The sequence below is a fragment of the Hyperoodon ampullatus genome (assembly GCF_949752795.1).
Source record: "Hyperoodon ampullatus genome assembly, chromosome: 1".
NCBI classification, from domain to species: Eukaryota; Metazoa; Chordata; class Mammalia; order Artiodactyla; family Ziphiidae; genus Hyperoodon; species Hyperoodon ampullatus.
In genome coordinates, this window is record NC_136914.1 from 147082867 (window position 1) to 147096465 (window position 13599).

The following is a 13599-nucleotide window of genomic DNA, read 5'->3' on the forward strand; positions in this document are numbered from 1 at the left end:
TGATCTTACATATATTATAAATTTGAATCAGTAACATTTTCCAGGATTTTTCAATGCTGGATAGACCAAAACAAAAAATAAAAACACCCCCCCAACCCAAAAAAGACCAATTTCCAAATAAAAGACATATTCAAATCCAATATAAGCTCTAGATATAGTTATAACAAGAATAAATAGATTTAACAGGGATTTCCTTGGCAGTTCAGTGGTTAGGACTTCACCTTCTAATGCAGGGGGTACGGGTTTGATTCCTGGTCAGGGAGCTAAGATCCCACATGCCTCACAGCCAAAAAACCAAAACATAAAAACAGAAGCAGTACTGTAACAAATTCAATAAAGACTTAAAAAAAAATAAAAATAAATAGACTTAACAGCATTGTTGAAGAGGAAAAAGTTGAAAATAATCTCTCAGGTGCCACAAATACCAAAACTAGCAAGAGGTTAATTTTCTGGAAATATGAAAATGCCAAGTTTTAGGGCCAACTGAAAACATTTTTTTAAAGTCTAAATAATTTTCATAATTATTACAGTACATTGAGTATTTTATTATCAGTCTCGGTTTCTTTTTAAAGGTTGCATAACATGATTTTTAAAAGGCATTCAGAAAATATTATTCTTTCATGCCATACTTGTTATTTTAAAGAGTCCAACAAAATAGAACTGCTGTTGAGAAAACGTGTGTACAGTAAGCAGCCTACTGCCCTGTACATTTTCTGCCCATGTAGGCTGACTGAATGTCATATATGGTGAAGCCAAAAATAGAAAACACACACAAGCTGCTTCTCCTTTCTCTTTCCTATGGAAATATCTTTAATAAGTGCAGTTGATACAGACTCTCTTTTCATTTTAGCTGCTGGGCATAATCCTCTGGGAATCCGACTCTGCTTGTCTTCCAGCATGCCTAACAGTCTGAATGTTTAACATTTTTAAAGGGTAGTTGTTCGTCACAGGTTCTGGATTATCTTTTCACATACCATTTTCATGCTTCTACTTATACCCCCTGATTAATCCAAATTACCAACTGACCTCTCTTGAGACAGATCCAAAAAATAAGCAGCACTCCAATCCCAAAGAAGTAGCTGTGTGCCAGAATCACATTTGACAACACAAAACCTTTGCTGCTAGAGATATGTATTTACCATTGTAAAGATCAAATTTATTGGGGAATATAATCTGATGTTGAATATGATCCTTTATCAAGCTGGAGGACCGTGTCACATTTTGGCAGGTCTTCTTGCTATAAATCTTCTGATCTGATTTAGGACCCACTGTAGGCAAAAATGTCTCTCCCATTACTAGTAATTATTTAGCTGAGATATTTCCTTCAGGCACTTAGTAAAGTAGAATATTGGTCATGTGGGGACAACTATATAGTCCCAGGACACTGATTACTTTCCTGGAGACTTTTAATGAAGGAAATAGAAGGAGAGGGAAAAAAGGAGAAGTATACATTGAAAATGGGAAATGTGTATTTTTTCAAAATCAGTAAACAAGTGTTAGAAGACAGGGGAAAGTAGGTGGTTAAAGTGTGAGCATGTGTGTGCATGCGTTAGAACTTAGGTGAACTCTCGTCCTGAAAAAATGAGATGAACAGTGGAGTAATGGAAGAAGAAAGAGGAGAGGGGGAGGGTTTTCACCCAGGAATATCCTGGAGATAGGCAGGAATACCTTCCCAAGCCAGGGTGTTCCTGAAATCTCCGATTTGGCCACTCTGTCTTCTCTCTCCCCTCAGCCACACTGTTGCCTGTGATTTGATGGTCCAACAGGAAGAAAATCATTTCTCCATCACAGTGCATTGCTGAGCACCATGATGCAAGCCTCCTTGTCTTTGCTTTGTTATTTTGCACCTCGAGTGCGAACGCAGAGAGCAGGGGCTGGGCACTGGCAGCAGGAGCGCTGGCTTCCTCGCCTCCCAGGCTGCCGTCAGCGGCCTACTGTGCCTGCTGTGCTGGGGCTGCCTATCCCATCACTGTGTCCGTTTTCCTACATGTAGACAAGGAAGAGTTGGAAGAGGATTAGAAACTTTTAAAATAAGTTTTTCTTGGCTATTATCTTCAGTTAATTTGGCACACTCTGTAATTTCTATGTAATTCATGCTTAAAATAGCCTGTATTTCATGTTGAATCACGTTGTTTCACCCAGAATATTTTTTAACCATTATCAGAGGATTTTTCAAGAAAAGTATAAGTTTCTTCATTTTGTGATGGTAATAACTGATGTCAGTTCAGGTCAATGTTATTATAGTTACATAAAATGAACGTAGCATAATTATCTTGAGTATTTTATTACCTACTGAGGAAATTATATAGTTTTGTTTTAATTTTTAGTTGTACAGTGCCACCTAGTGGATCTATGCTATAAGAACACCTTCATATTTTCTTCAGCTTTCCAGATTTGGTATAATCAGTTTGTAATATTTAGCTGCCTTCTGTTATTCATCACTTTGCTAAGACAAAGACTATATAGCAAGACTTGGGTGTTCAGACTTTTTTTAGTTATAGAGATGCCAAAACAAAAATACAGAGGCTATAAACTTTACCGGAATTCTTCATGTTGGATCTTTCTAGGTTGTGCTTCATTTGTTTTTGTTTCGGATTACAATCTGTGAATGGTTTAGCGGTACTTTTTATTAATGATGATTTCCCAAGTATTCTTTCTACTCCTGCCTTGCTCTTTTAATCGCATGTTTGCCTGCTTGTTTGTTTAATGTCTTTCTATCCCACTGGACTGTATGCCCCACCAAGGCACACAGCATACCCAGCACCGAATCACAGATGTTAAAGAGAATGGCAGTAATACTTAGAAAACTGGTAATATATAAATACAGGAAAACTTTAAAAATTGTATTAGTAGTGCTGAGGAGTTGTTGATTGATACATTTTGTTTTCTACTCCTTTTACGTGGAACAATAACCAAAAGTTTTACCACTGAACCTAATTTCTCAATGAATTATATTCTTTCTTGTTCTCCAGAATTGACCATGGTGTTACATATGCACAAAAAAGAGATCCATTTTATCCAATTAAAGCATCTGAATTAAAATTAGTACCAATAAAGTATTTGGCATAACCCTGGTAGTTCAAAAATACAAGCAAAAGATTCAAATATTATTCTCCTCCCTCTTCTTTCCCCAGCATCCTCATCACTTACATGTTATATAAATTCATACCACACAGGACCAGAGCCAAGAATAGCCAGATGAAGGTTTTAGAGCAAGGCTCTCCATCCTTTTACTTTTTCCATTTAAGAGAAGAACAGAAAAGAAAGAGCAGGCAGGAATATACCAGAGGCCAAAAGATTAAAACACACTTATAAACAAAATTACAAAGTCTGAAAATAGCTCTGAGGTAAGTATAATATAATACCCTTGGTAAGAAGAAAAAAAAACTTAGGCAACTTTTGGAAAGTAATGTGATTTTTTTTTAAAGCTGTATACACTGAAGTTGAACTCAGAAAAAAAGTGAGATTAGCTATTTATGAGCTCATGCATGCTACTGTAGAGCAGATAAGCAGACATCTGGAGAGAGCAAAGAAAAATCTCTGATGGTCTTCAACATAGCCTAAGAGAGATGAAACAAGACAGTGTTGGGAGACCCTTGTCCTGTTGCCCAAAAAGAAAATGCAAATAGTTAAAAAGCTTTTAACATTCTTTACTGTCACCTCAATTGTCTGAGAACCTTCCTTACCTATCCATCATCCAGTTTCCAGAAGAGTGAAAACAGAAAAAATGCAAGCGTATTTTACAGCCTCGATACAGTCATTACTCGACTCCAGTTTGTTACTAGACATTCATTTTCAGTTCTGCAAGTTTGAATCTGCCAGGACTGGAATGCTTAGGTGGTAGCTGCCGACAGTTTCACAGTCATTTTAGGCTGGGCCTGTCTTTCAGTAAATCATATCAGTAAAAATAAGGTTAATTTTCCTTCCATTACCTCTGCTTTGTCTAGCAAATAATTGCATCAGATTTTGTTTCTAAAGTGTCTCAGGGAATTAATTATAGCCTTTGAACTCTTTGAAAATAAAAGAATGAGAGAAGTAAACTTGTCTGGAGTTTATGCACATTGCAGGCTTTAACCCTAGTTTAACTCTCTTGAAATCATCTCTTCACCTCCGAGGTTGAAGCTGTAGAACAGAGCAGCAACCAAAGTCATGACTGATGACTGGATTTCTGACCCAGAAAAAGCTACCTTATCGTTACATTTTTTGTTGTCTTTCACTTCTTATTCTGATTCTCCATTCACTGTCCTAAGAATCTCTTGTCGGTACCAATATCTTTCTGTTTGCTTCCCTTTTGTCCCCTCAGATTATTTCTTATTATTACCAGTTGAAGAAGATACACATTCATCACTTTATGCTTTTCAAACAAAAAGCTTATATTAAAAAAGTATTGTGTATGTCAATATTTGAATATATATGTGTATTTAAATCAAACTCCTAGAATGGTTTTAAAATCTATTGTACCTGTCAACTTTTGTAACCATCAGATACTATCAAAAGCTCCAGCAAGGTAGATTCCCTGCCTTCTAGATCATTTTTTACAGTAACATTTTACAGTAACAAGGTAGCTAATTTGAAAGTTTATATAAATAAATGCCTTTAGAAACTCAAGCCTATCTCACACTTATCAGACTATAACTGTCCTGTTAAATATATGCTCTCTCCTGAGCTGAGTGGTTTGGAGGAAAGGCTATTCAGCACAGATGTGGTAACAACAGTTAGTTATGCCAGGCTTAGTAGTCTGTCCTGCACATGGCTTTCTCATTTAATCCTGTCACAACCCTGTCCATGGGACACCAGAGCTACGCCGTGCGTACAGATCAGAAGAGACCAGAAATAAGAAAGTCCAATCCATCTTCTGGCTTCCTTGAGGCAAGAGATGGGGGAGAGGGCAGTGCAGAGGGAGTGATTCTGAATGTATTTTTTTTATCCTTTTCCTGATTCTTTTATGTATTCTACTATCTGTGTTTTCCTATTCTGAGATCTCACAACTCATTTCTGAAACCTCAGCAGTGGATTAGTTTTCACATTGAACATCTGGGCAGGGACAGACAGTAGATCTCTCTCTCTTTTTTCTTTTTTTTTCCCCAAGAAAATGGCAGAAAATGGCCTTATGACCCCACTTCATCGCCACCTTCCTCCTGCTCTTCAAGTCTCCATGAAACAGCAGTCTGCTTTATTTACATCTTTTTCTTTAAAGAAAAACTTGGTTGATGTGCCAAACCCTGTAATTGTCAAGCTTTTCTAGAAATGTTATCTTTAAGGAGATTTATAAAAGCAACAAGAATCTATGTGGTTTTATTCTGAAAGCTGGAAGTGTTGAGAAACAAGGCAGACTTCTAATGCTGAGTGTTTTTACTTTCAACCTGTAAAAGATGCGTACTGGTTTCTATGCATGTTTGTGAGGAAGAAGCAATTGAAATTATTTATTTTTTTGTTCTGGCAAAGCATGACCAGCCACATTGAAAGTACTTTGTGAGACGTTTTGTCATGGGATTAAAAGAACAGAAAAGGCAGAATCAGCCTCCTTCCCTAAACAAGGGAACATTATTGCATATTTCTTCAGAGAGTTGCATTTTTGAAGAAACATTTTATATACTGTGATGGAATTAGCTAAGTGGCATACCACTGTGCAAACTAGAGCTTTTATTTGTTTGTTTGTTTATTTATTTATAAATATTTTGGGTGCTCTGTGTAACATGTTGGATGTTAGTTCCCTGACCAGGGATCAAACCCACGCCCCCTGCAGTGGAAGCACAGAGTTTTAACTGCTGGACCACCAAGGAAGTCCTGCTCTGTTTTTTCTTTCTTTCAAACCAGAGCTTTTAAAATCAGACCCAGTTCCCCCTTCTTCATTTATAGTTAATGAAAAAACTTAGCAAAATATGTGATACACGGTGTCCAGGATGTTTCCAACATAAGCTTTATTAAGTATTACTACCATCATGGTATTTTTTCTCTGTCTTCACACACATGGGTAAAGACGCATATACATAAATGTACACATATGCTTATTAATTACATGTACATTTAAATTAATTTTTGTTTGGGTAGTGCCTTGAATTCCACAAGGTACCAAGAGAGGCATCCTTACTCCCCTGGTGAACACTAAGAGTTGAGTTCCTTAATGAGTCCAGAGTTTTCAAATTACAATTTAATACGTAGGACTTCTGAAATAACCTTGGTTATTTAGAATAACTTAGAAATCCTGTACCCACATGTCTCTTACTTGTGCTTGCTTCCTGTAGACGCCCCTCTACTTGGTAAATCATGGGGAGACTGGACCAGTCAGATGCAACAGGTGCAAAGCCTACATGTGCCCATTCATGCAGTTCATTGAAGGAGGAAGGAGGTACCAGTGTGGATTTTGCAACTGCGTGAATGACGGTAAGTGACGCCAGCACATGCCCTCGGGGAAAGTTCTGTAGTAAACGGAACATATTATACTTCTTAGCTTAGGAAAAAAATATATGTCTGTTAAGGCTCTTAGTTAGACCTGAGCTTTTCCTAAACACCCTCAAGAATAACTCAAAGGAATGATGAGACAGGGAACAATCTCTGAGGTTTATCTTCTGTAAACATAAGAGGTAAAATTTCATTTTGCCTCCAACTGAGGCTTTGTGGAAAGGAATTGAGAAATTAAATGACTTCCCTATTTTTGAGTTTTATAAGAAACATAGCAACTTCCCTGTGGGACTCACACATTTATATGAGAGTAGGAGGGCCTTGGATGTCCTGAACTGAGGGTGTTCTGGTTGGCTTCCCTTCAGGGAAATTACACAGAAGAACTGTCTTTTATCTACGTTTACAGATGATAAACTTGAGAGATTGTTCCCTCTTTCACCATTCCTCCGAATTGTTCTTGAATGTGAGTTCATCAGTATTTAGGAAAAGCTCAGGTATAGCTGAGTGCTTTAACACGTATATAGATTTTTTCCTCCAATATGAATGTCAGATTGTTTTTAAAAAAAAACGTTATTATGAAGGGCTTTCCCAGATTCACTGTATTTTCAATTTCATCCTGGTATGAATTCACAGATGTTGAAAAAAACTGCAAGCTTGCCAAAAGTGTTTACATTCATTATATTTATAACATGTCTCTCTTTTTAATTCTTTGGTGTCAAATGAAGCACATTCTCAGGCTGAGAACATTCCCATATTCATTTACATTTATAGAGTTTTTCTAGAACCACGCGATGATTATGAGAGCATAATTTTATGTGTTTTCCTCTGTTTCTTATCTTTGTAGACATCCTTACCTCCAGGGCACTAGATCTGAGGAACGTACAGCACTCTGCCCAGGAGCCTGTGGCTGCTGGCTGCTCCTTGATGAAAAGGGAGCTGAGGCAGTTTTCTGCCTGTGTCACGGCGTTCTCGGCCCCTTGGTTCCTGTGTGTGCTCTGGTGGGAGACCAATGCTGGTCTCCTTGTTTACCCGCCCCCTTATCACAGTCCATGGCTTTGCCCAACTCCCAGTGCCAGAGATTGACATGGTGAGGCTTACTCACAAAGACCTTTAAAAATGCCTTGCTGTGGAGTGGATTCATTGGTTTCCAGCCTCATCTCAAAGGCACCTACTCAATACAAATTGGATACACTAGTGAGACCAGATCTTGTTCGTTCTCCACCCTTACTTTTCTTTCTAAGGAAGATCTTATTCCATCTCTCATCCTGGATAAAATCTGCAACCAAATCCTTGGCTGTCACACAATCTTGGGACCTGGATTTCAGGAACCCTGTGACCGTGCACTTCCCGGGGCTTTAGTTTTGGAGGAAAAAAGTCACGAGACGGCAGAGGCCTCTCCTGAAGCATTTTGATAAATACCTCCACCAAGGTCACCAGATTTCCACTGTCTTCACTCAAGCCTTCAACCTTCTTAGCAAGGTGATCAGAAATTTGTCCAACATCTATCCACTTAGAGCATCTAGGATCTTCACTTTGGTGTGACCCTCTGGCTTAATGCCCAAAGGTCAGCTCAGAACCTTAAAAGGCCCTGCCACTTCCTAGTAGAGAAAAACCACACAGAGTTCCTATATTTCTACACAGTAAATTCCCCTCCCTTGATATCCATGCCTAGGAAGCTGCCCTGTTCATCTTCTATTCATATTAGACTCCAATATTAGTTCCTGCAAGGAAGCCAGACTCCCTTAGATTGACACAGATGCCTGCATTCTTCATTTAGGTTTAAAGAAGACAGAGGTTTGTTGGAGTTAGAAAGAACCCACCGGGCTTGGTCACATGGCTCCACTCTGTTTCCCTTCAAAGTGTCCAGAAATTACACAGTGGGCAGCACGTGAGGCCAAAAGACACGCCGGAAGACGAGTGTCATGTGGCTGTGCATGATTTACGGGGGGACTTGAATTCTGGTTTATAAAACATGGCAGATAATATTAAATACTAAAATTAAATTGATTTGATTTGATTGATTTGATTCCCCCTAAAATTAATTGATTTTAAGGGGAAATCTTTTCACATCTTATATGCAGATGTGTGAAAATAAATTATAGGAACTGTAGAAAGTACCACCCATACATCCTACAACAGCCAGTGCAGCATCCTCCATCTCATCTAAATGTAATGAAGTAGCAGTTTAAGGCCCCCATAGCTTTCTTAGCTCAGCCAAAACTATCAGTTTCCCACTTCCATAATCTTGTCAAGACATTGAATTTTCTGAATTCAGAGATCCATATGTACATATGAATCTTATAAAACTTGTTTAAAAAGAAATGGCCATGATATGGTAAGAAAATAGAAAAAAATCAAGCCTTAGTGATTATTTTCTTAAGGCGAAACTAAGAAAACAGTCCTATTATAACCCATGTGTTAGTTCACAACTGAAAATAAAGAATACTGAGTTACTGGTTTTAAAACAGGTCATTACTTCTGTGGTTTTACAAATGAAAATGTTCTTTACGAAACACTTAAAACCAGAGCATTACTGCTTATTCTAAATACTTCTATTGTCAGTGGTTTAACAGCCAGCCGAATTAATCTCAAGGCAACAGGAGTTCATTTTCGCAGAGATACCAGGCCATATTTGTCCATGTGTTTGGTGTGTGACTCATAAGTGTTCCTATGCTATTGGATGACTTCCAGGGCTTTGCCAGAACTAACCTTCTTAGACATTTGAATCAAATTAAGAGTTCCTCAGCTGAGATCTTAGTGGTGTAGTCTTTCCCAAATACAGTAATCCTTTCCCAAACATTAAAGATTACCATGCAAATTACCCATGGCTGAAGACGTCTCTTTTTTTTTTTTTTTTTTTTTTTTTTTTTTTTTTTTTTTTTTGTGGTACGCGGGCCTCTCACTGTTGTGGCCTCTCCCGTTGCGGAGCACAGGCTCCGGATGCGCAGGCTCAGCAGCCATGGCTCACGGGCCCAGCCGCTCCGCGGCATATGGGATCCTCCCAGACCGGGGCACGAACCCGTATCCCCTGCATCGGCAGGCGGACTCTCAACCACTGCGCCACCAGGGAGGCCCTGAAGACGTCTCTTAATTAAAGGATAATAAACATTATTGTTAATAATATGGCCAAATAAGAAGACAGTAAACCGGTCTTTCTTTTCTCTATGTGTGTAGACTTCTGTTTCTAATATTCTGAGGAAAATTCTGGACCAATTACCTGCTTATTGTTAAATAGTTAGAAAAGTCAAAATTCCTTTTAAAAGAGGTAATTAAATAGGGACAATTAAATTTTGGTTGTGACAATTTTAAAATGCCAGTACTTTTATCTGCTATTTCTCTGTAAAGATCCAAGTCATTAATGATTCTTTGTCATCAATAACTTGCAGAAGGGTCAAGAAGATATTTTAGAAAATGCTTATTCTTTCTAAGACATGCTTTTTAATAGTGGATATTTAGAATATACTAAAATATTTTTTTTCTCGTACTTGCTCCTTTCTTCCCATAATAAATTTTGAGAACTTACTAAATTGTCTGTGTTGTAAAAATAAAAGATTTCCTTTCCTATTTTGTTTTTATTAGTTCCACCATTCTATTTCCAACATCTGGACCATATCGGAAGAAGACTGGACCACTATGAGAAGCCAGAGCTATCTCTAGGATCATATGAATATGTTGCTACTTTGGATTACTGCAGAGTAAGTGTTCCCAGGACTTCAAGTGTTTATATATGGATGTCAGATACAAGCGAATTACTTTTATATGTCATGAACTGACCTTTGATTCACAGACAAAGCATTCGGGTGGTGCCATGGGGATGTAGAAATGCCTAAGACACAGATCAATCCTCCTAGGCTGTTAACATGATTAAATAACCAGACCATCCACTGCAGTGATCATCTTTAAAAACTAAAAAGTGGTGGCAGAAAGAAAAAAATAGGGACTTCCCTGGTGGTGCAGTGGTTGGGAGTACACCTGCCAATAATGGAAGGGACATGGGTTCGAGCCCTGGTCCAGTAAGATCCTACATGCCGTGGAGCAGCTGAGCTTGTGCGCCACAACTACTGAGCCTGCTCTCTAGAGCCCGCGAGCAGCAACTACTGAAGCCCATGTGCGCTATGGCTCATGTGCTGCAACTACTGAGCCCACGTGCCACAACTACCGAAGCCTGCACACCTAGAGCCCATGCTTCCCAACAAGAGAAGCCACTGCAAAGAGAAACTCATGCGCCACAACGAAGAGTAGCCCCTGCTCACTGCAGCTAGAGAAAGCCCGTGCGCAGCAATGAAGACCCAACACAGCCAAAAATATATATATATAATAATAATAATTTCATTTGTATGTCCCTTTCAGATAGAATATGATGCTGGGTTCTTTTTCTTTCTTTCTTTTTTTAAGTTTTTCTTGATGTGGACCTTTTTTTTATAAAACAAATTTATTTATTCATTCATTTATTTTTGGTCGCGTTGGGTCTTCATTCCTGTGCACGGGCTTTCTCTAGTTGCAGTGAGTGGGGGCTACTCTTCGTTGCAGTGTGTGGGCTTCTTGTTGCAGTGGCTTCTCTTGTTGTGGAGCATGGGCTCTAGGAACATGGGCTTCAGTAGTTGTGGCCCACGGGCCGTAGAGCGCAGGCTCAGTAGTTGTGGCCCACAGGCCGTAGAGCACAGGCTCAGTAGTTGTGGCTCATGGGCCCTAGAGCGCAGCCTCAGTAGTTGTGGTGCACGGGCTTAGTTGCTCCACGGCATGTGGGATCTTCCTGGACCAGGGCTTGAACCCGTTTCCCCTGCATTGGCAGGCAGATTCCCAACCACTGTGCCACCAGGGAAGTCCCTTGATGTGGACCATTTTTAAAGTCTTTATTGAATTTATTACAGTATTGCTTCTGTTTTATGTTTTTTGGTTTCTTTGGCTGCGAGGCACGTGGGATCATAACTCCCTGACCAGGGATCGAACCCACACCCCCTGCATCAGAAGGCGAAGTCTTAACCACTGGATTGCCAGGGACGTCCCTCCACTAGGTTCTTAATGCAGCAGTTTCATATAGTGCCTCTGCCTTATTTGTTTTGTCAATCATCTCAGAAAAATTTCCCTTCTAAGGCAGAAGCTCAGCTGATACGGTCAGTAAGACTATTGATGTGTTTCTGTAGCTCCTTCTCCACTCCAGCTGTCATCGCAGTGATTTAGGCTCTCAGAGTCTCCCTGAGACTGTTTCAGCAGCCTGAGATCCTGGCCTCCAGTTTCCTTGCTTTAAAATGTAACCATGAGACTCCCCCCACTACCTTAATCTAAAAAATTAAATTCAAAAATTTAAGTTTCTTTATAAGACCGTTAGCTACCACCTTAGCTACATCTTCAGTTGTAGAAAATTCTGGCTCATGTACTCTGAACACATCACTCCCCTGTACAACTCCATGCTTTTATCTAAGATGCTCTTTTGACCCAACTACCTTTCCATCCTCCTGTTACATCTATACATACCCCACCTAACAAACTCCTACTTATTCTCTAATCCCTGGCTGAAATTTTGCTTTATGTGAATGTGTGTGAATGTGCACACAACTTTCTCTGACTTCATCATGGTTGTTATTTACTAAATCTTCTGATGTTTTTTCCCATATAATTTGGTCCATATGTCTGTTTTAGCAGTTATCCCCATAGAGTTTAAATCTTCCTATATTTCCCCTCTTCCTAGATTCTGATATCCCTGGGGACAAGAATCTTGTCCTAGCTGTCTTTACAGCAGGTATCATAGTGCCTGCCACAGCGTAGGCAGTTGATCAATCAATACATGTGGATGAATGAATGAATGAGCGAGTGAATGAGTGAATGAATTTGCAGCTGGGTCGCTATTCCCAGGGCTGGCTGTTTCCCTTCTCCAGCGTCATAGTGATGGTGACATCATTATGGATGTCTTGAATATCCTTCAAATTCTTCAGTGATTTGAAAACATCTTCGTGAGTATTAGTTCAGATTTCAGCTTGTATCTGAAGTGCCGTGTGTAGACTTGAAGAAACAGAATCATCCTGACTTACTTCCTTTTCCAAAAATGAATGCCTCCTGGTGCCCAGTCCTCAGAAAACAGCCTCTGACCCACAGATTTCTTTCCTAGATATTATTTGCTAGGGGACCAGTCTATGTTGTATTGAATGTAAATTACAAAGAACATTATTCCTAACTAGAAGTTTTTTCAACTGAGTGGATTTAAAAATGTTTTCCAATTAACATACCTTTTGCATTTATTTTAGTATTTTGTATGAGTTTTTCAACTAGTTATTAAAGAAGAGTTAACACTTTATTAGTTTTAACTGTAACATTTGAACACATTTTGGGAAACATAAGAACATTTTTGGTACAAATGATTTATTTCAGGCAAAAACAAACAAAAAAAACCAAAACAACACCAACAAAAAAGTCCTAAAATACCAGTTACTTTTGGACAGTTTATTTGTCCTTTACTGTTGTTGACTGAAGGAGAGTGATCAGGCAGAACATAAACATTTGAAGTTCGAATTAAATGTAATAAAGCCTTTGTATCTAGTGATGGAAAATTTATTCAGTCATCTTTGCAACTGTAGTGTAAATCTAACTATGCTCTGACTTTCCAGTTCTCTGCCAAAAAGGCTATATTATCTTGATTTTATGCTTTTTTTAGCAGAAACTTAGGCAGGGAGTCAAATCTATTTCTGGGAACAAAAGTCTTAGTATCTTCAAACTCTTTTATCTGGAAATGTTCCAGATGTCTAATTGATGGGAAAGCTCACAGAGCAGGCAAGGAACCAAATAAAAACTACATTTTGAAGAGTTTTTTGTAAGGTTAATCTTCCTTTTATTATTCCAAATAAGGTTCATAATAAAAGAACTCTTAATATCTTCAAATTTAATTATACCTTAAAATGTAAATGAAGAATAATAATGAATTGCCTTAGGGCTTTGGGTGATGAATAAGAGCTTATATAATTGGTATGTGTATTTTTTAATACCATACAAACTTAAAGGAGAATTACAAAATAACATTTTCCCTATTCATTTTAGATAATCTTAATGCCAATTTTAGACAATAAAATTAGCATTCATTGAACATTCACTATGTGTGATGCTCTGTGCTAAGTGCTTTCTATGTATTGTATCATTTAGTTCTCACAGTGACCTCATGTGGTGTGAGTATCACCATGATGTGGGGAAACTTAGGCTTAGAGAGGT

General features: G+C 38.6%; 1 protein-coding gene across 2 annotated transcripts in view; it reads left to right on the top strand.

Annotated features, from left to right (window-relative positions):
• The window catches only part of SEC24D (SEC24 homolog D, COPII coat complex component), a gene marked incomplete at its 5' end in the record, with an annotated part of 122125 nt that overhangs the window by 71700 nt on the left and 36826 nt on the right, over positions 1–13599 (top strand). For both annotated transcript variants that reach the window (XM_079697737.1, XM_079697738.1), the window contains 2 exons: positions 6246–6384; positions 9982–10097. In XM_079697737.1, the coding sequence (XP_079553863.1) occupies positions 6246–6384; positions 9982–10097 (255 nt within the window). The remainder of the gene's footprint in view (positions 1–6245; positions 6385–9981; positions 10098–13599) is intronic.